At 37.2% G+C, this 27749-nt stretch overlaps 1 protein-coding gene across 1 annotated transcript in view; it reads left to right on the top strand.

Annotated features, from left to right (window-relative positions):
* The window catches only part of OVCH1 (ovochymase 1), a 173544-nt gene that overhangs the window by 19428 nt on the left and 126367 nt on the right, over nt 1-27749 (top strand). Inside the window, exons 5-12 of the mRNA XM_053719672.1 lie at nt 5784-5879; nt 7049-7200; nt 7584-7776; nt 9223-9313; nt 9399-9529; nt 25332-25469; nt 25550-25680; nt 25795-25888. Of these exons, the coding sequence (XP_053575647.1) occupies nt 5784-5879; nt 7049-7200; nt 7584-7776; nt 9223-9313; nt 9399-9529; nt 25332-25469; nt 25550-25680; nt 25795-25888 (1026 nt within the window). The remainder of the gene's footprint in view (nt 1-5783; nt 5880-7048; nt 7201-7583; nt 7777-9222; nt 9314-9398; nt 9530-25331; nt 25470-25549; nt 25681-25794; nt 25889-27749) is intronic.

Raw genomic sequence — 27749 nt, 5'->3', positions numbered from 1 at the left:
ATAAATTTTCTGTAGTGTAGCGGTTCGCACCCGGCATTCCCGCCCACGATCCCGCCCCCCTCCACATCATACGGCCCATCGATGGCCTCCCACCCACCAACGAAACCGGCCATCGATGTCCGGTACAGAGAGGGCCACAGAGTGGCTCTCTCTGCATCGGATGGCCAAGGGGGGTTATTGCAGGATGCCTCGATGTTGAGGCATCACTGCAATAACCGGAAAGCAGCTGGAAGCGAGCAGGATCGCTTCCAGCTGCTTTCCAGACCAAGGACGTACGCCACACGTCCTCGGTCATTAAGTGTATTTTTTTTGAGGACTTGTGGCGTACGTCCTTGGTCGTTAAGGGGTTAAAGGGACATTACACCCAAAAATGTACTTTTGTGATTCAGATAAAGGATAACAATTTAAACAACTTCTCAATTTACTTCTTGTATCTAATTTGCTGCATTCTAAAGACATCCTTTGTTGAAGAAATAGCAATGCGCATGGGAGAGCCAATCACATGAGGCATCTATCTACAGCCACCAATCAGCAGCTACTGAGCCTATCTAGATATCGGCAAAGGATATAAAAATAATTAAGCATATTAGATAATAGAAGTAAATTAGAAAGTTGTTTAAAATTGCATGCTCTATCTAAACCGTGAGGAAAAAATATGGGGTTCATGTCCCTTTAAAGTTTTACAATAAGAATCCACAATGCAGATAACAAGAGTAGCCAAATTGCAAAGTAGTAACACATGAATGTAGGTACATGGTATTAGTTAACATATAGAGCAACCATGTTGCAATGTAATGAGTCCAAAAATGTAAATAGCAAAAACTGAGCTTTAGCTCAGTATCACATGAGTGCAGTTACTTTCTTCAGATCATACATTTGTGTCAAAACATACTGAATACAGATAAAGGTAAAGTAACTGCGTTTTATAGGTATGAGATAAACCTGTTTAGAGCTAACATATGCAATGGGAAAAATATAGCTGTATAAAAAGATGAATACTATAGTACCCCTATGACCAGGATAAGATGTGGAAACTCTGGGCCAAACTAACCTCGCTGTGGTATAGGCTGGTCGTCTTACTTCCTGAGCTTGCATAGGATGGCGGAAAGAGAGAAAAAAAGTTTTGGCAGAATTTGAGTACATTTAACTAGATTTACTAATGATGCATACAGAAGGTACATGTAATTAGTAAGCAAATAGTTTCTGTATGGTCAGAACATGCTAATTCTATTCACTTTATCTGCTACTTACTAGTCCATTACAGTGCTCAGGTAGATTCCTAAAAACAGATCATTTTAATTCCATGTACTTTATTTACTATGTTCAATTAACTATTGTACACAGTAAGGGTTCTGTCTTGAAAGAAAATACTCATTTCATAGCCTCTATTTGTAGGTTTATTATAAGCAGTAAAGATTTTGGGATAAATTTATTATGGGTGTAGTGAATCATGTCCACTCGACCTTGCTAAAAGGCAACAGCATACGTTGTCGGCATTTAACATTGCACAAGCATTTCTGGTCAAATGCTTGTGCAATGCCACCCCCTGCACGTTCTCTGACAATTGGCTGCTAGCAGAGGGTGTTAATTATCCCGATCGGATCAGAATGATTGAAGTCTGCCACCTTAAAGGTGGACAAGTTAAGGAGCAGTGGTCTTATGACCGCTGCTTCTTAACTTCTGCTTCCAGCGAGCCGGAAACATTGTGACGAGAGAGCATCTGCTGCTTATTAAATCTCCCCCTTTGTCAGGACATTCTTTTTACATGTACCTTAGATGCTAAAGACATGTTTTGTTTTTAGGTCGCATGTCAGTTAGATGTATATTTTCAGGTACATTATTACACTCCATGTTTAATATATGCTAAATGCATTGTCACGCCTTACTAGTCTTCATACACACTATCAAATTACTTGCATTTCAGGTATATTGGTTATTTTTAGACTCCAGTCCGTATCCAGAGGTGTAGTGCTACCATGATTAAATATTATGAAAAACCTAGTCTGTGTGCAACATTATGATTCCTAGCTTTACTAGTTGAGGATTTATAGTTGAATTAAACTGGGTCCTAGTGAAAGCTAGTCTTTTTATATTTACGTTTACCATCTTTCTTCCTATGCAGCAACGGTCTGGTGCCAGATTTTATAGGTATATAATTATTGTCCAACTTTTGAATATTTGAGCTCCAATGTACAACAGTTTGTCATGTCTAGGGTTAGTTTTTTTTTTTCCTAAAAATTATTCTGTAAGGGATAGCATTTTTACTTTTGCTATATCAGTTCGGTCTTCTGGGGTGCTGTCTGGTGATCTTGAAGGATCCTCTGGAGTCAAGGTTACCTATAAACATATGGATCTCTGAGCAATTCTTCAAGCTCTTCAGTTGTGTCCCTTTCTCAAGAAGTCCTGATGATGCAGGAAGTGTCACGGATTCCGTCGTGGGCAGCGGAACCATTGGACGTAGTCAGCGTGGGAAGTGGGTTTTTAGTTTCTTTTAGTTGGTTTATCCAAGAGACTAGTCTCTCCTCAAGGAGACTTTCAATCTTTTTTGCTAAATGGGGCCTGTGATTGTAGATCTGAGGGCTTATCTGTTAAAGATCCCCTGATCCACTTGTTCAAATGATACAGGACTTAATGTGTCCATGTAAGTTTAGTCTGGACATGTTTCCTTCTTTCTATTCTCAATGACAAATCTTCTAGTCCCAAGCACTTTTTTCACCCGGACTTCAACTTTTTCAGTTATCGGTGTTGAGGTCATAATGTAATATGAAACAAGAGGCTTCTTTTCTGTAATTTTTGTTTCTAGCTAGAAAATATGTCCAAAGATCTTTCACAAGATTTGGATTCTTCTGTTTTTACAAGATGTCCTTGACCATGGCTTGTCTGCTAGCTCCGTAAAAGGTCAAATTTTCTGTTCTGTCGTCTTTCATAGAAAGTTAGCTAAGCTTCCTGATAAGACTTTTGTCCAGGTGCTAGTAAGACTTTGGCCAGTTGTGAGACCCATTTCTATGCCCTGGAAATCTAGTTTTCTGTTCTTTAAGGTCCTTCTTTTCACCTGATTCATGCCATTGATGGCAAACTTATCTTGGAAAGTGCTTTTCTTGCAAGAAACTCTCCTAGCTGAGGAGATTGCTTGCTGAGTTGTCAGACTTGTCCTGTAATCCATTTTTTCTCACAAGGATTAGGCTGTACTTTGCACTAAATATGAATTCTTCCTAAAGTAGTTTATTAGGAAAATATCAATCAGGAGATTGTTACTTAATTGTTTCCAGATCCTGCTTACTCTTAAGAAACAACTTTTGCTTAATCTTGATGTAGTTAGAGCATTTAAGTTCTGTCTTCATGCTAGTAAGAACTCTGACAATTGACTAGTTTTTTTTCATTAATCTGGGACTCATAAGGGGCGTTGGCCTCAAACTAGTAATTCACAAGACTTTTTTGGTAGCAAAAGTATCAAATGTATTACAGCTCATTCTACAAGAGCAGTTGCAACTTCATGGGCTTTCAAAAATTATGCATCTTTGGAGCAGATTTGAAAGCTGCAACATGGTCTTCCTGCATACCTTTTTTAAAATGTTACTGATTTTATGTTTTTGCTTCTTAGCAAGAAGGTTTTGGCAGGAAAGTCCTTCAGGCCACAGTGTCTGATAAATAGGAACTGCCTGAAAAGTGTCCCACACTTTCCGTAACGGACTTATCTGCATTGGTATTAATTCCACATGTTATGGAGCCCTGTGGACTAATATGCAAAAGAAAACCACATTTTTGCTTGCCTGTAGAATTATTTTCTTTTGGAATGGTAGTCTCTAGGCCCCGCCAATTTAAATGTTTTGGGCAACCGTTCTAATTTGCAATGAAACTCAAACCTGCACAACGGAGCACTCTCAAAAGTCATATCCAACATAGAAACCTCGGTAAATGGCTCAATGGAGAGTGGGTGGGAACTTCCTCCCTTTGTCACAGGCAATGACAGCTTCCTAAGCGTGTCTGCATACACGCTAAAGCTTCAAAACAGAATCCAAGGAAGAAAGCTCTCACAGTCCATGAACGTAAGATAAAGTAAAAAATGTTATTAATCCATAGTCAAAAAACAAGAAGCAAGAAATTGTCAGTATCAAAAGCAAACAGTTCCGGTTGATGAACAGGTACCCAGCACAGATGAAACGCGTCTTCACCAAAAGATCTTGCTTCCTCCCCAGAACCTGCAGCTGTATAGATGGAAAGTGATTATAGCAAGTAGCCCACCCTAATAACCAGACAAGACCAGCATTAAGGTAAAACACGAACAGACTTTATTAGGAAAACCACACAGCTTATATACACCTTCTCATATTGATGAGCCTTATCTGATCCCGTCCCTCCAGACAGGCTGGTGCCTCCATAGGAGCCATAGACAAATAGAGACACCCACAGTATCTAGGTCGTGGTTTCTGGGTGATTCTGGTCCCCAGATGCTACAGTCCAAAAAGCAACCTGATCCGTTACTGGGGACTGGAGCCTGGCAAAGGTACTGAGGTGGGATTGTCCAAAACCCCCTGTTCCTGAGTTGGCTCCCCCTCGGCAATCACCCCAGCTCCTGTCCACCAAAGGCACAACAAATCCCCAAAAGAGCGGAGCTCTGGGGCAAAGGGCCTTGGGAGCGACCTAGGTTAAAGTTCAGCGGGGATCCCTAGGTAGCCCGGCCGGTGAGTAGTTCCATAAGCCCGGCTAGCCAGGAAGGGACCAAGCTGCCAGAGATCAGCTCTTTCCATGACAAAGTACAATCGGTGAAGACACAAGGGAAAGGGAAGTTTGGGGCACAAAGCAATCCAATATTGAGGGAGGGTGGCTTGGGCAGGTTGGTATCCGTGACAATCTCGTAAGAATATTTTTTTTGTTTAATAGTGTGAACTGTGTATTTACTGTAAATATTTCCCATTCCAATGTTCTGCACATGGCACAATATGTTCTTCACATTGATGTTCTATTTATTTATAAATGCTTAGAACATTGGAATGTGAAATATTCATTTTCCTGTCTGGTTAGTGCAATTGAGAATATGCAATCAGGTTTGCGTGCAAGTAGGGTCTTGTTTGTTGTTTTTTTTTATTTTCTACTTACGTATTTTTTGTTTCATTAACATCTATAGGGGAATATATCAACGTGCTATTCTAGCCTCGGCTTTTTGTGTGCATCAGCTTAACGCATGAGCGAAAGACTTTTTACTTTCAACTTGTAATGAGTGCTACCCAATGCAAGCAAAAAGCTTACTTCTAGCAGAGTTGGTGCAAGATTTGGAGCGTTAATGACTGCTCCACTTGTAATCCGGCCCTTAGTCTTTATGATGATTCCATCAGAATCGATGAAGTAAAGTAGAACCAGGGTGAAGCTTTATATCCATACAAAGGAATATTTTTAAAGTGGTCCATGAGTATGGGCCAACATTAATTAACAATTAACTTTCATTAACCACCTCTGATCTTTCTTGATGAACTTCAGGTGGTATATACATAATATTAACTTGGCATGCCATGCTAGTAATTTAACAAAAATAGCAGAAATTAATTCATGAGCAAACATATTAAATATGGTGGAAGGAGGATACAATACGTATTATTTTGGAACTAGAAGTAATGACATCAATTGGAGTGGCTATTGAACATTTTGTCTAACCTCCATGTTCTAGTAAAAGGTTTTATAGAGGTCTCTGATGAAGGAAATTTTTACTGCACAAACTACCTGAGAATTTTGGTGACATTTTATTTTCAGAACTAATAAACACTTTAATTTTTATTTTTTTATTTTAGGTAATCAGGTGCAGCTGATCTGCCTCCCACAGCTAAATGAGACGATTGAGGCTGGTACTCTGTGTACTGCAAGTGGATGGGGAAGGATTAATGAAAGTAAATCAAACTAGAAGCTATTGATGTGCTCCAGCTAAAGTTTAATTTAGTCCGAATTTGTTATACTTTTAATAGTATTTTTTTATTGCTAAATATCAAATTAACAAACACATGCTAAAATTTGGTTAAATGTTATGGTGAAAATCAATAAAAGGGTTTTTTACATGGCTTACACATAAAGAAGCAAACCCATCACTATAGTTTACCAGTCAAGGAAAAATGTAGTCCTGAGAGAGTTACTGTTTTCGACAATTGGACATTTCCAACCAATCCTATAAATATCAGCAACAGTATTTTCTAACTGTAAGTCACAAATCTGTTTTAGAGAATTTGAACAGGTGAGACTGAGGATATCTGAGCACAGGTGTATCCATCAAATCCTGGACTCTTAAGGTATTAAAGGTTTGATAATCGATCCTTTTTGAGCAGCCAAGGACACCTAAGTAAATGAGCAGAAAATGCAACAGATTAAAGATTATACTAATTCAGGGTCAACACATAAGGAACATGAAACCCAAAATTTCTTTCATGATTCATACAGAGCACTGGTTTTCAAAACTCTCCTCAGGCCTTCCTAACGGCCAGATTATCTGGATTACCTTGGGTAAGAGCAGGTAAAGTAACCATGTTTACTAATCACCTGATTATTTCACCTGTGCTCTCGTTCATATATCCTCAATCTGGCCTGTTAGGGAGGTCTGAGGACAGGTTTGAAAACAAGTGGTATAGAGCATACAATTTAACTGCTTTTGAAATTGTTTATCAAACTTGCTTCATTCTTTTCGTGTCCTTTGTGGAAGAAGCAGCATTGCGCTACTGGGAGTTAGTACAACACATTGTGTGATCCAATGACGAGGCATATATGTGCAATCACCAGGTAGGAACCATTAATGAGTTTTTTTTGTTTTGTTTTTTTTTCTCTCCAGAACCTACCTAGGTATGCTTTTTCAACAGTAGATACAAAGAAAACAAATCAAAATAGTTAACAGAAGTATATTGGATTTTAAAAAACAAAACAAATGGTATGCTCTGAAACATGAAATAAACATTTTGGGTTTCATGTCCGTTTAAGGTCTAGAACTACTCTATGGTATTTTATTTAACTTTTTTTTTTTTTCCCCTTATTTGCAGTAATGTTTTTTTTTTTTTTCTCTTTAATTTGTCATTAGCTGGTGACCCCTCCCCCATCCTACAGGAAGTGCAGCTTCCAGTTATTGACAATGTCACTTGCAGCTCTGTTCTGTCTTCCATGGAACTTCCAAATTTACATAAGACCATGATGTGTGCTGGCTTCCCAGATGGAGGCAAGGATGCCTGTCAGGTCAGACCAATATATGCAATGGAATAAACCTATATTAGCATGTACTTATAGTCTCATTAATTCTGCCACATTGAGTTTCATGTCCCTGACCGTAAAGTAAAAAAATGGTTTAGACAGTAAGTAAACAAATTTATTTTTTGCATACTCTATCTAATGAATAAATGTTGAATGAGCAGATGGCCTACAAATAGGCATCACAAAGGTTACTGGTGTCTGGCTATCTTCTACAGCAAATCCATAAAAAGGTGTGAGACGCTGCTGATTGTTTTCATGAAACTTAGTTGTATATTTTATCAAAGTTCTATTCGACTCTTTGTAAAGCCTACATTTCTTCATTGTATGTTTGCTTAATAGAATACTGTGTTTTATGGTTTATTAATCAGGGTGACTCTGGTGGTCCTTTGGTTTGCAAGAGACGTACTGGGTCATGGTTCTTGGTTGGATGCACTTCATGGGGACTTGGATGTGGAAGAGCATGGAAACAAACCAGACAAAAAAAAAATTTAAGGGGATCACCTGCCATTTTTTCCAGGGTATCTTCTCTATTGAGCTTTTTAAGAAATGCCCAACAGGATGGTAAGTGAATTTCTGTAACTCACCACAGAAGGTATCTGACGTTGCTCTTATTTTGAACTAGATTCTTGCTTTATAATCCATTAGGGATGGGCGAATGTTTCTAAAAATTCGAAACTAATTTTGATACGTTCGTTCATTCGAATCGAATTTCGAATGTTTATATAACATTCTATTTTCGAATTTTTCAATAAAATTCAAAAATATTCGTTCGGATAATAGAATGTTTAGCTATCTAGTCATTCAATTTCGAAATGTAATATTCGAATGTCACATTCAAATTCGAAATAGTATTTCTAGTCTAATTCTGTGTTTTTTAAATGTAATATTCGAATGTGTTATTAGATTCCAATGTGACATTCAAATTTGAAATAGTATTTCTAATCTACAATTTTGTTTTATAAATGTAATATTCAAATTTGAATGTGATATTCGTTTCGAATGTGACATTCAAATTCAAAATAGTGTTTCTAGTCTACAATTTTGTTTTATAAATGTAATATTCAAATGACATTCGAATGTGACATTCGAAAATCGAATTTTTAAGAATATTCGTTCTTATCAACATTCTATTATGTAAATCGAATTTCTACAATAACATTCGTTCTAACATTCGAATTTGAATATAAACGCATTCGCCCCGTCCCTATCTTCCATATAAGAAAGTAAACAAAACTCCTAATTTTAATTGACACCAATTGTTGACACTGATATAGTTTAAATATACTTATGTCAGAGACAAAATACTTGTTTTAAATTCCCCTGGAAATCCTCTATTCTTTAATCAGTATAACCATGAGGACTGCAAGGTATTGTCTCAATGTTTTGCAACCAAGGGACTAATTTATCTCCTGACAAGTACAACAGTGGCACCCCTGTTTTAATTGTCCAATCAGCAACCTCCTATTAAGAGGCCTGGTGACTTGCACCTGATTGTAAATGCATTCTAGAAAGTCTTCCTTTATGTGTCAATTGTATTTTCATGGAAATACTTCTATTTCAAAATTTGCTTTGCTCTCTTATCGTTTGTTGATGAGTAATTGTAAGTAGGCTCATAGGATTTCAGGGTCATGCACATGTCTTTAGCAATCTATGGCAACAATGTATAACATTGCTACAAATGTTGTTGCATAGAGTGCTAAAGGCACATGCACATTCTTGAGGGCATGAGTCTACCTAGGTTTACAAACAAAGGATAGTAAATTTAATAAAAAGTAAATTGGAAATTGTATGCGTTACATTTTCTATCTGAATCATGAGTTTTTTTTTAATTTTGACTTTGTCTCTTCAAAGATAAGTTATCCATTAGGCAATAATATCATGGTGCAATGTGTTTGGGTAGGTGTGTCAACAACAATATATGTATGAATTGGTTGTGGAATTTTGGCTGGATAACTTGTGTATCATTCTTTGGTACATGTTTATAAATCTCACCATCTTATCCTTTAGGAGGTTGCAGGACCAGAAAACTGAATTACATGGGTAATAGTGGAATTATAAGGTACCCAGAAAGCAAGAAAAGCAACTATACTAATAACAGGTGAAGTTCAATTTAAATTCTTCAATGTCAGACTTAAAGGCAAAATGCTACTTTTTGCAGATTTTTACGATTGTCTGTCTTTCAGTCTTTGTAACTGGGACATTAAAGTGGAAGAGGATACATTTATTCAGATTAACATTACTCTAATGGACATAGAGAATCAAGCTGGCTGTATCCATGACTACTTGGCCTTTACCGTTAAAGACAAAACAATTAGTGAGTATACTACTGACTTTTTTGGAGCACTGATGGTCATACCTTACAGAAAGTTTTGGTTTATATTCTTCACTCTTGATATTACAATACTAGTAAATGGCAATTAAATTTAGTAGTCCTAAGGTTTTATATAAAAAATAAAGTATACCATAATATTTAATTGCAATAAAAACTCCAGTGGTTTAAAATTCATATTAAGTGTGCAGCAAAGTTCAAATTTAAGTTCCACGTTGACATTCTTTTTAATGTACAGCACACAGAATAAAATTGTATTTAATGCCTTTAATGTATTAATGAATCATATGGGGGGAGGATTACCCGTTTAGATAGCAGCCATGATGATCTGTGATATTGGAAGTTTTGTCAAAGTTAAATGATCATTCTGTGCATTTATCTAATATCCGCCTACGGCTACATCATGTGGGTCCTAGGTACATTTTTGCCACATGCAATTGGTTGAAGCTCAGTGTTTAAGCATATACTGTCTTTAATATATAGGATAGGAGTGGGAAATGTATAATTGTATACCTAGGCAGTGTATACTAAACTCTCCAAGATGCCTATTGTATAAACTAAAGAAATGGGTACTTTAAATGTTACAGTAGGAGAAGGTATTGGTCCTGATCGTCTGTTAGCAACTGTAGTGCTATAGTGAAGCTTTGAGATCTCTTACCCAGCATAGTGGCGAGAGTTTTACGGAACTGGCAGGAGCAGTGAGGACAGAGCCAGGGATCAGTTTCAGTGTAGCGGAGACTGCCGCGTTTGTAGTGGACGTCAGCACTCCATGTGCTGTTAATGCCATGCAGGAGAAGACAATGTGAACCAAGCTGTTGCTGGAACAAACAAAATCCACTAGATTATGCGGGTAAAATGTAGAACTTGTAATTAAGTCCCATATATGTGGAGAGTTGCACAAAAGGGGAACTGCATACAAACATAACAAGCCTTCAGGTAGACTTGATATGAGCTACAAGCACTGAGAATAGGGTGTGTAAAGGTTTTATAGGATGGTAATAGAAAGAACACACCCACAACAGGTGAGAACCATGACATACACCCTCCTCCCCCAAGGGAACCCAAAAAAGGTCTCAAGAACGTGGTCTGTCAGGAAACCTGCGATGAAACCGAGAAACCAACCTAGGAGCTAAGTTAGTCGATGGTTCCCAAGAATCCTCAACTTCTCCATAGCCCTTCCAGCGCCATAATATTGCAATTTTCCATGAACCAGTCTAGAATCCAGAATGCTATGGACCTCATACTCCTGATCAGGTTGAGGAGGCTAATTCGAAGTAACATCAGCAAAAGCCTGACGTGGATGGCGAGGTTTAACAAGGGAAACGTGAAATGTTGGACGAATCCGATAAGTTGATGGTAAAAGCGGGGTTACAGTGTTAGTAACCGTGTGTTTGAATTAGTAATTGCAGAAATCTTGAAGGGTTCAACATAAAGAGGGCTGAGTTTCCTGCAGGGAGTAGTAAGTCGTAAATGCTTAGTTGAAAGCCATACACTGTCTCCAACTGAGTAAGGTGGTGTCGGTCTGTGTCAAAGATCATATCGTTTATGCTGAGACTGAGCTAAAGAGATTTTATCTTTAATGATTGAGAAGGCTTGTGCAGTTAACTTGATGGTATCATTCACAAGAGGACAAGGTTCTCTGTTTGAAAACACATGCAAGGTTTGGTGGAAACCATAGTTGGCAGACAATGATGTAGTCTTGGTACTAGAGCTAACAGAATTATTATAGGCGAATTCCGCCAATGGTAAGTGGAAAGACCAATCTACCTGTTGATGGGAGCAATAGCAACACAAATATTGCTCCAAACACTGATTTGTCTGTTCGGTCTGACCATTAGTTTGTGGATGGTATGAAGTACTAAGGCGTCGTTGGATACCTAAAGACGTACAGAGTTCCTTCCAAAATCTTGAGGTTAATTGGGTGCTGCGGTCTGAAGTCAATGAAGTGGGCAACCCATGTAGTTTAACTATATGTGCAATAAATAAGTCGCAAGTCTGTTTTGCTGTTGGGAGGGGATGGAATGAAACAAAATGAGCTATCTTTGTAAAATGATAACCTACAAGTATAGATTTAGGTAACCCATAGGGTTTAGTGTTAGATCTTTTTTTTTTTTAAGAGGAACATATAGTACAGGCTGTAATGTATTGTTTGATATCTGTGGACATATTAGGCCACCAAAATGATCTGAGTAAGTGGTTTTAGGAACTCCAAGATTACCAGCGAGAGAGGAATTGTGTCCCGTATGGAGAATGGTTTGCCTGTATTGAGGTGGTATGTAGAGGAGCTTACCAAAACAGTAGAAACCTGTAGCATCTTTGGTATTGTCAGTTTCTTGGGACTCCTTCAAAGTTGTAGGGAGAGGTTAATTAACCTTTATGAAACATTCTGTGGGAATAATTAAAGATTGATGTGTGACAGTCTCAGGTTTGTTCTCTCGTCTCGAAAGGGCATCTGCCTTACCGTTCTTGGTCCCTGGATGATACATAATTATAAAGTTAAATCATGAATAAAACAGATGCCATCTCACTTAGAAGTGCTTACAAAGTTTTGCAGGATTGTAGATACTGTAAGTTACGGTGATCTGAGTAGATGAGAATTAGGATGTTGAGTCCCCTCCAGTAGATGTCTCCAATGATCGAAGGATGATATGATAGAGAGCAGTTCTTTCTTTAAGTTTTAAGAAAACGTTGAACATCTTGTTTGCTAGAAGGTTGTGGCCAATTTTTTTATGGCATGAACCTTAGTATCTTCTATCTGAATCCCAGATGGTGAGATATGGTAACCTAAGAATATTTCTTCAGAGTTTAATATGCATTTCTCCATCTTTGCATATAACGGATGAGCTCTTAGTCTGGAAAGTACTGTCCTGACATGAGTAATATGCTCCAAGTTTTTGAAAAAATAGGTCATCAAGATAAACAACTAAGTACACAGAGTAGGTCTCTAAAGATGACATTTATAAAGTTTTGAAAAGTGGCTGGAGCATTACACAAACCAAATGGCATAACCTGATACTCAAACAGCCCATATCTTGTGTGGAAGGCAGTAAGCTATTCCTCACCAAATCTAATTCTGATGAGGTTATAAGCGCCTCTCAGGTCCAGTTTAGTATAAATGGTAGCCCCTTGTAGCCTTTCAATTAATTCTGGTATTAAAGGTAGAGGATACCAATTTTTCTTGGTACATTTTATTCAGATGTCTATAATCTGATGGGGCGTAAAGAGTTGTCTTTGTTCCTTACAAAAAACATAGCAGCACCAGCTGGTGATGTGGAAGGTCTGAAAAAGCCGCTCTTGAGAGTCTCATCAATGTAGGTTTTCAAATGTTCAAGCTCCGGTTGAGAAAGCGGGTAGATGTGACCAAATGGTATTGTATTTCCAGGAAGTAGCTCTATGGGGCAATCGTAAGGCCTATGCGGAGGTAAGACTTGTGCTTCTTTGGCATCAAAAACATGTTGAAAGTCAGAATATTGTGAGGGTAGTGCAGTATCTGAAACATGAAGTATGTTGTGGATGGTATAGCAAGTATTTTTGCAATAATCTGAGATTAGTATAATTCAGAATTTCTCCCATTGCAAATTGGGTTGATGTTTTGTAAGCCAATTAATGCCAAAAACCAATGGATACATAGGTGAGGGAATTACTTCAAATGACAAGAACTCAGTATCACCTAAATTAATGGTGATCAGTAAAGGTACCGTCTCGTAGGTTATGGGACCTGTGCTAATAGGAGTACCATCTATAGCACGGACAGAAACAGCATTTTGATTTGCAATAAGTGTGTGTTTATTTTTTACAGTGGTTAAATCAATATAATTCCCATAGGTACCAGTATCGACGATTGCTTCAGTGTTCAGGTGCTTTTGGTCCCACTGTAAAGATAAAGGTAGAGAGATGTAACTCGAATAAGAAGCAGAAGTGGATAAACAATCGGTATGTTTAATGAGCTTACCAGACTTCTGTTTTTGAAGAGTGGTGCAATCCTTGATACTGTGATCCTTAGAAGCACAGTACATACACAACTTAAGTGGTCTATTCTCTTCCTAGGAGAGAGGTCCCCTAAGAATTTCTATTTTCATAGGTTGTTCTGGAGGTGAAGTTGATGTTGAGGGGTAATAAGAAGCTGAACTGCCTTTTTAGTGACATTATCGGATATATATTTCTCATGTCATCGCTCATCTATGCATCTATCAATATTTGATGGGGTATAAGAGTATCTGGTAAATCTATACGAGCTAACGCCTCTTTTAAATTATCAGATAATCCCAAACGAAACTGAGTGAGACCTCATTCCATTGTGAGTCCTTGGACCATCTCTTAAACTCTGCAATATAGTCCTCAACTGGTGGTCTTGCCTGTTTGAGGTTCCGTAAAGCATTTTCAGCAGTTACCTGCTTAAAAGGATTTTCGTACAGAGACGACATAGCCTTGAGGAAAGCATCTAAAGAATCTAATATGGAGTCCTAGAATTTAAAAAATGTATCCACCCAAGCCCTAGGCTCCCCTCTTAAATAGGAAATTACCATTAAAACCTTTTTGTCTTTCTATAGAATAAGTTTTGGGCCTGAGGGTGAAAAGTAAGACAGGCGTTTTTACACTTCCTAAATTGACCTCTATCTCCTAAAAACTTTTCAGTAGGAGAGACTTGTGGTTCAGCGGTAGATTCAGGAGGTGATACCTTGGTATAAACCGCTCTAAGCTAAGATCTGATATTTTGTACTTCAATTTGAACCTCTCTAAGGCCTTGGCTTAATGAATCTACTCTGAGTGACAGCAACTATAGCATTACCAAGTTCAGCTGGATCCACTTGCATTTTAGGGCTTGGTAATATGTCAAGGATGCCTGAAATGGAAGTCAGAGTTTATATGTGAAAACTCAGCTGCTGAACTGTATGCTAGTATTAATAGGAATACAACATAAGATATGTAACAGTACAGGTGACAAAGTAACAACTTGCTTAGTGTTTAAGCATATACTGTCTTTAATATATAGGTTAGGAGTGGGAGATGTATAATTGTATACCCAGGCAGCGTATAGTAAACTCTCCAAGATGCTTCCTAAGCCTATTGTATAAAATAAAGAAATGGGTACCTTTTTAATGTTATGGTAGAAGGTATTAGTCCTGATCATCTGTTAGCAACTGCAGTGTTATAGTGAAGCATTGAGCGCTCTTACCCAGCACCGTAGTGAGAGCTGTACGGGAACCGGCAGGAGCAGTGAGGACAGAGCCAGGGATCAGTTTCAGTGTGGCAGAGACTGCAGTGTCCGTAGCTGACGTCAGCACTATCAGTGTGCTGTGTATGCCGTGCAGGAGGAGACAGTGTGAACCAAGCTGTTCAGTGTGTGAAGCGTGGATAGTCCGTGTTCAACAGAGGAGAATGGCTGATGCTGGAACAAACAGGGTCCACTATAGATTATGTGGATAAGATGTAGAGTTTCGGACTTCCGGGGCGGAGCTTAGAGAGTCAGGCAGGCTGGAGCCCGACTCGCTAGCTAAGCGTTTCTTTCAAGCCGCAGTGCCGCTTTTCCTTGCCGGGAAGGAGGACCGATTCCCGTGCGGATACCGAGCCGTGATTCGGCCCATTGGCACAGAAGTCCCTGAGAGGCGTTAGGCCGATTCGCCACGGCCACAGCTTGTGTGTTGGAGTCCTTCCGGTCCACCGGAGAGATACCGTCGAAGGTCCCACAGCGTCTAGAGCCATCAGACAGACGCCACACTAAAGCGAGCCTAATTGCTACAATTTTCAAGAAAAAGTGCTTTCTACAGACAAGAAGCCACAGCGCCAATATCAAATGGTAAAGCTATAATAGCCGTAGGTCCACCAAAGATGTACAGACGCGATGTATAGTACCGGTGTTGCCGGCCACAGTAAAAACCTACGAGCTGCTAAAATCTAAAGCGGGAGGCCATTCTGCTGTCCGGCTCCCCCGAGGGAGGGGTGAAAGGCCGGGAAATAGCGCCAGACGGTGCATATATCACGTAAGAGCTGCAGACAACCTGTAAAATCCCTGCTACCTGCTACCTGTTGCCTACTCCAAGTCGGATAAATCTTTCTCTGGTCGGAGGTGTAGTTGGATTAAAGAGAGGCACCGGACAGGGAGTCATTCCGATAAGGAAAAGTTATAACCTGCTGCCCTGGACCGGCTCTCCTTATTTTTCCGCTGGGAAGTGGTAATTCTATTAACTCGTATCTAGCTTACGGCACATAAGAAGAAATTCCTGATACCAGTTTTCTATCCTAAGCCCGTTAAACCTCCCCCCCGTCGGATCTGGGGCCGGATCAAAGAGAGTCACCGGGCAGGGAGACACCTCGTCAAGGAAAGCTATAATTTGCCGGCCTGGCCCGGCTACTCTTACCTTTCATGAGTTAGTGCCTACATTCCTACGCTTCAATCGGCTGGCGGTGCAGGAGTGCCGCTCACCTCTTCTGGCATGACATTATTAGTTGGACCTTACTTATCCTTACTACAAAAGAAGAAGTACCTGTTCTATCTTGGTCTACGCAAGTATCTGAGCCATTCTGGCCTTTATTAAGACTTTGTTTTTCTGACATTTTCAGCTTAATCTGAATTGACTCTAGTTCACTTTTTCACTGAATATTGGGTTGCTATCTTCAATGATTTCTTTGTTTTTCTTTTCTTTTTTTTTCCTGCTGCATTTTTTATCTTATTTCTTTTTTTTTGTTAGATACTTGAAGGCAAAAAATCATATAAAATTATGTTTATAATCTTATCGTTTTCATAGAAAATGCTCATAATACAATAGAGGTGATGTACAGATGTTAAACCGTTTGCACTGTTCCTATTTGAGGTACTTAGTAAATCTTGGGACAGAAACTAATAATATTAATAAGTTTCTAATTGGGAGTGTTAACAGCTGCTGTCCGGGTCTTGTATACTGGGGTATTGGTTCATGTGTTTTCTCTGATTTTCATCTATCTATGATTTATCCCCTGACCTATAAGGATAATTAAGATATTTCTGATATACATACTACAGAATCTGTTATTAATTGACAGATAAAGGTTTTCTCAAAGGTATAAGATATATTGTGGTCTCGAAATTGAACATACACATATTTGTCACAACATAAGCAGTATCACCATTATTACCCATATTATCTGCATATTCTCCCATTGCCACTTAGAAGTCCAGAGTTGTTAGTCTAGAAGCTATTGAGGTGACTTAGCAAAATCTGTTGCTCCCCCGTTGTATGTTGTTACCCAACTCTTGCAGGCTTTAAAAAAACACCTCACTATTTGAAAAAAAAAAAAAAAAAAAAAAAAAAAAAAAAGGGGAAGGAAATAAAATTAACATATTCTTTTTTTTTTGGTCTAGACACACAAAATTATTTTTTTCTTTTTTTTTCCTTTATGGTTTAAATATTTTTTGATCTCACCCCCCCTATTCAGGGTATCACACGTTATTTTATTAATTTTTAGACACAATAACACTAAGAATCACGTACTTAATGGAAAAATTTGTCACCCAGGTGAAACACAATTCACCCATAATGCCTGCCAAAACTAAGGACAAAAAAAATAAACTAACGGAGGTTAGCTCAGACTCCTCTCTAGAAACCCAGACAAACCCTTTTGATACACAATTACTAATAACACAACTGAGTCAATTGTTTATACCCCAATTTGATGTTATCAAAAAAGACCTATCAAATATTACATCTAGGCTCGAGGTAATCTCCTCAGAAGTGAAACAGTTCGCTTCTAGAATTACAGAGGCTGAAACCAGAATTTCAGATTTAGAAGATCTGGTAAACACACAAGAAAATATATTACAAAAACAAGGTGACAAAATCTGTAGTTTACAAAATCGCCTGGAGGATCTAGAAGATCGCTCCAGGCGTAACAATATTAGAATTGTCGGCTTACCCGATACCCCAGAATTTGAGGACCTGTTGCACTTTTCTTCAACAGTCCTCCCTCAAGCTTTAGGATTCCCCCCCCACCTTCTCCCCCTGTCAATAGAAAGAGCCCATCGAATAGGCCCTAGAAGAGTCAACCAAGATGGATCACCTAGAAATAGAATCTGTATTTTTAAAACCCTTAGATTTCAGGATAAAATTCAAATCCTTAAATTATTTAAAAAATTAGAAACATTCACTATAGCAAGCAAGAAGATTCTGTTATTTCAGGATTTCTCTAATGAAACTGCTCTCAAGAGAAAAAGTATGGCCCCCTTCTGTACCCAATTGATTAATAAAGGAGAAAATGCACGGATGGTATATCCTGCAAGGATTATAATTTTGAAGGAAGGTAACAGGATATCTCTTGGTTCTGTAGAAGAAGCGCAGAAATATCTCTCAGATGGCTCCTAATGTTAATTTTAAGTTCAGTATTTTATTTGTTCTGTTTTTTTTTTTTTTTTTTTTTTTTTTTTTTCCTCTCTCTCTCTCTCCCCCTATCCCCCCCCACCCATTGCCTCCAGCTATTGGTAGATATATTTGTGAATTTGAGTATTCCAATCTTAGCTGATGGCCACTACAGGATTTAACTTAGTTGAGGAATTTAAGCTCCTTTCCTGGAATGTAGGAGGAATAACCTCAGCAATAAAACGTAAGATAGTTATTCAAAGACTGGGGAAATTAAACCCCTCAATTGTTTTCCTACAAGAAACCCACCTTAAAGATGTTGAAATATCTAAACTTCAGTCTAAATGGGTTGGGGAAGTCATAGCAACCCCATGTGCCTCTAGAAAAAATGGAGTTGCAATTTTAATTAATAAAAATTTGACCTATAAGATTTTGAGTATAGAAAGGGACCCAGAAGCTAGATTTCTCTTAGTACAAATTCAAATCCATGAGGCCAGAATATTTTTATGCAATATATATGCTCCTAACAAATATTCATCCAAATTCTGGAAATTAATCCAGTCTAAACTATTTCCTCATATTAACCAAAATGTTATAGTCGGGGGTGATTTTAATATGTCTTTATCTACTGATCTCGATAGATTTGACACTAGAAATAAACAAGAATATGATCGGCAAGCTAAATATTTCAGATCCTTTTGCGATAAGATGAAACTTGTCGATATTTGGAGAATTAAAAATCCCGACTCTCGGAAATTTACTTGTGAATCCAAAACGTATAGGACATTTTCGAGAATCGATTATATTTTATTATCCGAATCTTTATCTATATTTAGGTCAACCCCCCAGATACATGATATTGTCATATCGGACCATGCTAGCATATCGATCCTGTTTCCCTCTCTAAGTCAACATAAGAGTAATAATTTTACGTTCTATTTTCCTAAATATCTGTACAATAATCCCAGATTTAAGATCTGGCTGAGACAAACTTGGAGAGAATACTGTGAAAACAACATAACCTATATTAATAAAATAGAGACTTTTTGGGAAACGGCTAAAGCAGTCATAAGAGGAGAGATAAAGGCTTATTTGAGTACCATAAAAAAGAAAGCGGCTGCACAAGAGACACTATTAGTAAATCGAATCAAAATTGCCTATGAAAGGTATAATAATCTACGTAATGACCAAAATTGGAAGAAATATATTGAAGCTAGGCAGGAAAGGGATATTGTAATAAAGCAAAAAATTCAAGAGGTTGAAACTAGAAATAATCTTCTTTTCAAAGGTTTTCATGGCTGTTCCGCCAAATTCCTAGCCAAATTAACCAGAAATAGGAAAAAGAAAAATTATATTCTGGCTATAAAGTCAGGTACTCAAAGATACGTGGACCCGAATAAAATTGTTAATTTCTTCCATATTTACTATCAACAATTGTATGCTGGAATAGAACCAGATACAATCCAAGAAGATAGGTTTTGGTCCAGGATTAATCTTCCGAAAATGTTAGACACAGATATAGCAATATTAAATGCCCCTATAACCCAAGAGGAAATTAGAAATGCTATAACCAAGTCTAAATTAAACAAGGCAGCGGGTCCCGATGGCATTCCAGCTGAATTTTTCAAAATTTTGTCGGAGGAAGTAGTAGAGTCTCTGGAAAAACTTTTTAATAATTATTTTACTAATGATCAACCAATTTCAAAATATTTTACTGCTGCAAATATTTCCTTAATCCTTAAAAAAGATAAAGACCCGGAAGACCCTGCATCTTACAGACCTATATCTGTTCTCAATACAGATTACAAAATATTAACGTCAATCATAGCTTCCAGGCTCTCTATTTCTTTCGATAAAATAATACATCCCGACCAAACAGGCTTTATGAGTTCTAGGAACTCCTCAAAAAGTATCCGCAAAGTACTTACATGTATAGATTACTTATATAATACTGATCCAACACAACTCACACAAGTTAAACAAGACAAAGCCCTAGTTAGCCTCGACGCCGAAAAAGCGTTTGACGCAATCGCTTGGAATCACCTATTTAGAGCGCTTGAACAATTTGGCTTTAGAAATCAATTTACTCGATTCATACATAATATCTATAGAAACCCAATCTCATATCTTTTAGTTAACTCTAATGTCTCTCCTGCGCTGACATTAGGTAGAGGTACTAGGCAAGGCTGCCCTCTCTCGCCATTTCTTTTCAATATAGCTCTCGAACCATTAGCAATTTGGCTTAGAGACGTTATTAGTGGTATCAGAATTGGCCCACAAGTTTTAAAACTTCTAATCTATGCAGATGACCTACTGATATTTTTAGGAGATCCTGTACAAGAAATTCCTGCTCTCTTAAATTGCCTAAGCACTTTTAGTTCATTTTCAGGTTATAAAATCAACTCAAAAAAAAGTGAACTAATGTGGATTAAAAAGGATAGCCATGCCAAGTTTAACTTCCCGTTCCAAACATCAGAAACACTTAAATATTTAGGTATTTATATTCATCCCAATCCCAATTGCTGGTATCAGTTGAATTTTCCTCCCTTGATGAGGAAGATTAAAACTGATCTAGAAAATTGGACCTCTCTTCCTTTGTCGATTTCGGCGCGCGTTAGCCTTGTTAAGACAATCGTATTTCCTCGATTATTATATCCGCTTCAGAACCTACCCTTACTGATTCCTGTGATAGATCAACATAAATTATATTCTTTCTTCTCTAGATTTATTTGGAAAAATAAGAAACCACGTATTGCACTTAAAAAACTAATGAACTCACGTGATTCCACGGGACTAGCGTTGCCAAATATACAATATTACAATATCGCCTGCTTAGCTAAAATCGCCATAGACTGGTTAGCGGACACAAATATTTTTTCATGCTCGATAATGGAAAATTATATGATAACTCCCTTCTCTATTAAAGCTAGTTTGCATTGTCCAGTAAAGGAGTTACCCTATAATATTAAGGGATTGATAACTATAAATAACATTATTAGAGCTTGGCAGAAATTCTGCTCTATTACTGGTGTTGATTACTCTTTTTCCGAATTACTCCCAATAATTGGAGTGGTCGATTTCTCTCCTGGTTATTCTCAGGCAACTTTCAAGAATTGGATGGATAAAGGACTTATTAATATATATCAAATTTTTCATGAGGATGGCTATATATGTTCATTTGAGTCGCTTGTCACGCAATTTGATCTCTCCAGACAAGATATGTTTGCTTATTTTCAGATAAGACACTACCTCAATAGACATAATTGGGAGCTGGGTCGGTGCCTAGCGTGGTCCGATATTAAAAAATGTATTTTAAAATACAAAACGGGATCAACTTCAATCTCTCTCATGTATGACATTATGCTCAATAAACAGAATCTACTCAGTCTTAATGATATCTCTGCTTCATGGGCACAAGATTGTCCAAACTTGGAAGACGGAGAATTAAAGGATAGTTGCACTTTAGTAAACAAATGTCGAATTCCATCCAGCTGGAAAGAGTCTCATTTTAAAATCATAAATAGGTCATATATAACACCTGCTAGGCTGGCAAAAATGTATAGCTCACAATCCGCTAAATGCCCTCGATGTACATATTTCAAGGCAGACCTTTTACACATGTTTTACTATTGCCCAAAATTAAAACAATTATGGAATAAACTTTCCTTCTGGTTAAAAAAACACTATGCTACTGTAGTCTCATTTAACTCAGAAAATATCATTTTCTTAAATTTCCATGTCAATGATTCTCTTCTGAGATTAAAAACTTTAGTATCCATTATTATGTCTATTAGACATCTCATCACAAAAAATTGGAAATCAAAGTATGTACCCTCCTTCGCTATGGTTACGCAAGAGATACAGAATCAAATAATTTTTGAATCTTTTCACCTTAAATCCTCTAATGAAAAAAAAATAAAAAAATTCATTTTTGACTGGTTACCCATAATTAAGTCCTATACCTTATCCATCCAAAAACGTATCTTATTCCCTTTTTTAAGCTCAGATAGTTTCGCAGATTTTGTACTGCATGGTGATTTTCCGGCTTCATGGATTTCCAGTTACAGGGAATAGGAGCGCTATGAACCAAGATAAACGATCATTCATAATGATGGCTTTAACACTGATTGAGGGGAGGGGGGGGGCTGGGGAGAGAGGAGGAACTTAATTTACTTTTTCTTTCCTTTTTTTTTTTTTTTTTTTTTTTTTTTTTTTTTAGGGAAACTAAATTGAGTAAGTGGTAAAAAATTATTTTTCTTTTTTTCAGTCCCAGCAAGTTAAAATGATGAGCTCTAGACTGTTAAGTTATTTACTTTTTGGGTCCTTATGGCTTAAGTGTATTAAGCTTAGATGATATTACGTATTATAAACCTCATTTGTGCCCTATTGGTTATTATCGTTTGAGTTGGTCTATACTATTTGAGCTATGATACCATGTCTAGTCGTCTTTTATTATTGTAATATTAAGTATAGTTTTTTTATTTAAAGACGTCTGAAAGACATGGGTTACTGGGCTTAGCTCATTGGTGTAACGATATAAACGGTCAATGTATGTCAATATTGTGTGTATGACATTAACCTTTTTTTTTTTTCCCTTATATAATGTATATATATTTGTATCTTTATCAAACCTGTCATTTTTGCCTTGTATGGCATATTTTTATTAGAGATTTGTTTTTTTTTTTTTTGTTTTTTTACTTTCAATAAAAGAAAAATTACTAAATTAAAAAAAAAAAGATGTAGAACTTGTAAAAAAGTCCCATATATGTGGAGAGTTGCACAAAAGGAGAGCTGCATACAAACAGAACGAGCCTTCAGGTAGACTCGCTATAATGAGCTGCAAAATTACCAAGCACTGAGAATAAGATGTGGAAAGGTTTTATAGAATGGTAATAGAAAGAACACACCCACAACAGGTGAGAACCATGACACCATGCCAGTACATTTTATAGAAGCTGGTCCTGTGTCTTAAATTATCCTATTAAGTGAAAAACACAAAACCTTTTATAACACTTGTCTACTCTACTCAACTACTTTAGTTATAAGATTAGTGCTCTACACAAATCTGAATCACGAAACTAAAAATTGAGTTCAGTGTCCCTTTAAGCAAACACTGTTACTTGGCATCTACCACCACAGTAGATATAGATATTTATATCTACTTGAAGGTAGCAATAGGAACACAAGAAAAAAACAAAAACAGGGTAAAACCCAATGACTCAAAGTCCACCAAATTTTTGTGCGTATGAGTCCCGATGTGTATCATCCAAATGGATGCTGTACACTTGATGTATGAGGAAGTGTTTTTTGTTTTTTTTAAGGCAACAGTGCACACCAATTTTCATATAACTGCATGTAATACACTACTAAAAGAGAACATGCACAGATAATTATATAGAAGCACCCAGTTTAAGTTGACTGGGACACTCTGTGAAAGGAGCTGGAATAACAAGAGCAACCCCCCCCCCCAATTCCCTGCATATGAAAAGACATAACATAAACAGATGTGTACATGCCTATACAGATTACTGCTGGCTCCTGACACTGGGGCTTGGTTAGGAGTCTGAAAATCACCAGTGTTTTAAAAAAAAAAAAAAAAAAAAAAGCAACACTATACATTGTTACAGAAACCCTCCCAGATGGGCTATATAAATGGATAATCTACAAAACATTTATGCACAGAAAAATCTAGTGTACAATGTCCCTTTAATTTCTGGAATCTCTATCTCTGTAAAGAACTCAAAGAAGTTATCTATCTAGCCATTCAAGTGGTGGTGCTTGTCCAGATTTGATTACCTTTATAAACCTATTTCTTAAAGACACGATGAGTCCACGGATCATCTTCATTACTTATGGGATATTCACCTCCTGGTCAGCAGGAGGAGACAAAGAACACCACAGCAGAGCTGTTAAATAGCTCCTCCATTCCCTCCCACTCCAGTCATTCTCTATGTCTACGTTAGTGATAGGAAGAGGTAAAGTGAGGTGTTAGATTAGGTTAGTCTATCAAGAGTTTATTATTTTTAAAGTAGTGCCAGAGAGTGCTGCTTTGTCCTAGGGTGTAGCTGTGGTCCATATCAGTATCTACAGTAGAGATTTTGGTGGCTTTAAAGCAATGGGAACTTGTGGGACATAATTCTCACTGCGCCTCCCATACTGATGCTGTCCTGACTAAAAGAAAACCTGAGGGATTTTGGCTCAAGACTTTGTTTGTTCCCAGGTCCATGGGAGGGAGAGGACCTCTTAAACCTGAGGACTGCCAGGCAGAAAATGAGTTAAGTGCTGACTTTATTTTTGGGGGACAAAGATCTCAGAAAGAGAGTTTGGGCACTTTGTTAAAAAAAAAATTAATTTCACCTCATTGAACTTAGACTCAGATTTCCCTAGTGCTATTAGGGGAAAAGATGGCACTAAGGAATTAGGCACTAGCATGTTTTACTTAACTGTGCAAATGCGTATGCTTTGACATGTGGAATATCAGAGGCAAATGTAGGGGACAGAAAACTACAGCTGTAACTTTCTTTTTGACTGAAGAGTATTATACGTTTGACGTACAAGACTGCTGGACAGCAGCCTCCTGAATGGATTACAGCTCATTCCACTAGGGCTGGTGCTTCATCATGGGCATTGAAAAATGAAGCTTCTGTGGAACAGATTTGCAAAGCTGCACCTTGGTCTTCTCTTCACACTTTTTAAAGTTTTTACAAATTTGATTCTTTTGCCTCGGCTGAGGCTGCTTTTGGGAGAAAGGTTCTTCAAGCAGTGGTGCCTTTCGTTTAGGTATCCTGTCTTGTCCCTCCCGTATCATCTGTGTACTCTAGCTTGGGTATTGGATCCCATAAGTAATGAAGATGTTCCATTGACTCATTGTCTTTAAGAAGAAAAGAAAATGTATGCTTACCTGATAAATGTATTTCTTCTTAGACACGATGAGTCCCCCGCCCGCCCTGTCCATTTTAAGATAGGATGTTATTTATTGTGAACTTCAGTCACCTCAGCACTTTGGCTTTTTCTTTCTCTTCCTAACTTCGGTCGAATGACTGGAGTGGGAGAGAAGGGAGGAGCTATTTAACAGCTCTGCTGTGGTGCTCTTTGCCTCCTCCTGCTGATCAGGAGGTGAATACCCCATAAGTAATGAAGATGATTTGTGGACTCATCGTGTCTAAGAAGAAATACATTTATCAGGTAAGCATAAATTTTCTTTTTAAACGTGCTTTAGTGATGTTAAATGCAATAATGTGTTTGACATATCCTTAATTAACCCAATGATTATGTAGAAAAATAAAAAACATTTTTATTGCTCTAGTAAGCGTAGCTTTCAATAAAGCAAACTTGGCATTAGCAGATAAATAATGCTGCACCCTGGTCTGAATTTGTCTGAGCAAACATAAATTTGGTTTGTTTTGATAAGATGAAAGTGTTTCTGCAGCAATGTAATTTGAATGTTTCCACTGTAGGAAAGATGTGCGGATCAATTGTTCCCTCTCCTCTGCTGATCTCATCCAATCATGTGACTGTCACTTTTTTCTCGGATGCAACTAATACCGGCCAAGGGTTTGAGCTGCGTTATTCTGCAGTAGCTGCAACATCTGCTGGTCAGTGCTTTAATTAAAGTGGCAACTTTATTTGCATATCAAATATTTAAAAATGAAATATCCTTCATTCTTTAAACAAGGTTCTGGCTGTGATAGTCTTGCTGTTTTGAAGACTGAAGGGAAGATCTACACCATCAATTACCCTGGTTTATACCCCAGTTACACAACTTGCCACTGGATAATTGAAGCCCCAAAGGACCACATTATAAAAGTTTGGAGAAGTTGTTTTGATAATTCCTAGAGTGTTTTATAATGTAGACTCAGTTCCCATGTAGACGCATAATTACCACATTTTAAACGTTTTTCTTTCTAATTTTATTTTTAGCTGTGGTTTGAAGATTTTGCATTAGAATTTCAGAAGAACTGTGAATATGATCATGTGTCCATTTATGATGAAAATGAAGAGACAAATCTCCTTGGTATGTTTTTTTTTTTTTTTTTTTTGCATTAACATTTTTGGACTGAAGAAAAGTCTGCTTGCTTAAAGGGACACAAAACCCAATTTTTTTTCTTAAATCATTCATATAGAGCATGCAATTTTTAAGCAACTTTCTAATTTACTCATGAAAACAATAAATTAAAAATCTTTGTTCTCTTTCTGTCTTTATTTGAAAAACAGGAATGTAGGCATATGAGCCGGCCATTTTTAGTTCAGCACCTGGATAGCGCTTGCTGATTGGTGGCTACATGTCCTGAGTTTTTTATTAAAATGTTCTCATCTGTTTGCACTGGTACAATGCTCTATGATAAAATAGAGGCTACTACATATTTCTAAATTTATTTATTAAATTTGTTTCTCCCCTACATTTAGATACTGAGAACAGTTTTTTAACCACTTTTTAATTTACTTCTATTAATCTAATTTGCCAATGACAAGAGGCATATGTGTGTAGACACCAATTGAGAGCTAGTTCCCGCTTTTGCATTGCTGCTCCAAAGAGAACAAAGTAATCTTGATAGTACAGTATAAGTAAAGTTGAAAGTTGTTAAAAGCTTTCATGACTCAGATACAGCATGTATTTTAAAATTGACGTTTGTCATTTTTTAAATAAAGGGCCTGCAGAAATGGTGCTTGAGAAATATTAGAGAGCTGTCAGTCAAAACGAAACTTTCAGCTAATGTACAATTTAAAAAAATTTTTTTACTACTTTTGACCAATTTTTTTTTTTTTTTTTCTCTTGGTATCCGTTATATAAGAGCATACTGGTGCAGGCTTTTGAGAGAACCATATGCATAACCTTAGTGCTCAAGGCGTTCAAACGTTTTTATTTTTTATTTTGTTTTCTAAAATAGGATATGGACACTACAGCAAATCAAAAGGCAGCTGTTTTTAGCATATAAATCCAAAACAGTTCTTGCTTACTCAAATTTTAGTATCTAGAAATCTTTGTTATTGCAATATTTTCAAAACCACAAGTACACAGAACACACTTTTTAAAACCTCATCCTGAAGACCCTTTTTATAAGCTTTCCCTACTTAAAGGGGAATGAAACCCAATTTATTTTTTCTTTCATGATGGAACGGAACATACACTTTATAAATAACTTTCCAGTTTGTCTTGTTTCATTCTCTTTGTATCCTTGGTTAAAAAGCATAGCTGGGTTGGCTCGGAAGCTGCTGATTTGGTAACTGTACACATGCCTCTTATCAATGGTTTTCAGCTAGCTCCCATTAATGTATTGCTCTTCTTTAAACAAAGGATAACAAGACAATGAAGTAAATTAGGGCATACAATTTTAAACATTCTATCTAAATCATGAAAGAAAAAAATGGGTTTACTGTCCCTTTACGTAGCTGAGACCATTTAAAGTCGAAGTTTAAACATTCATGATTCAAATTGTGTATTAAACAACTTTCCAATTTACTAATTAAGTCAGTTTGCTTCGTTCTCTTGGAATCATTTTTTGAAATGTGTATCTATGTAGGCTCAGGTGCAGCAATACACTACCGGGAGCTAGCTGAACACATTGGGTGAGCCAATGACGAGCAGCATATAAAAGCAACTAACTATAACCCACTAGATCCCAGTAGTTCATTGTTGCTCCTTCAACAAAGGATAACAAGAAAACAAATTACATTTTCATAAAAGTAAATTGAAAGGTACAAGCTCTGAGTCATCAAAGAATAATCTTGACTTTACTGTCTCTCTAAATGTTCTAAAAATATATATAATTTTTACACATTAGATGTAAATAACAAAATGTTGCCTATAAATTGCAAATGTTATACTAAAATTAGATGTGCATTTTATTTTAATGAAACAAATATCTAAATGAATG

This window comes from Bombina bombina, chromosome 6 (assembly GCF_027579735.1).
Source record: "Bombina bombina isolate aBomBom1 chromosome 6, aBomBom1.pri, whole genome shotgun sequence".
NCBI lineage: Eukaryota > Metazoa > Chordata > Amphibia > Anura > Bombinatoridae > Bombina > Bombina bombina.
This window is presented reverse-complemented; position numbering and strand designations above follow the sequence as displayed.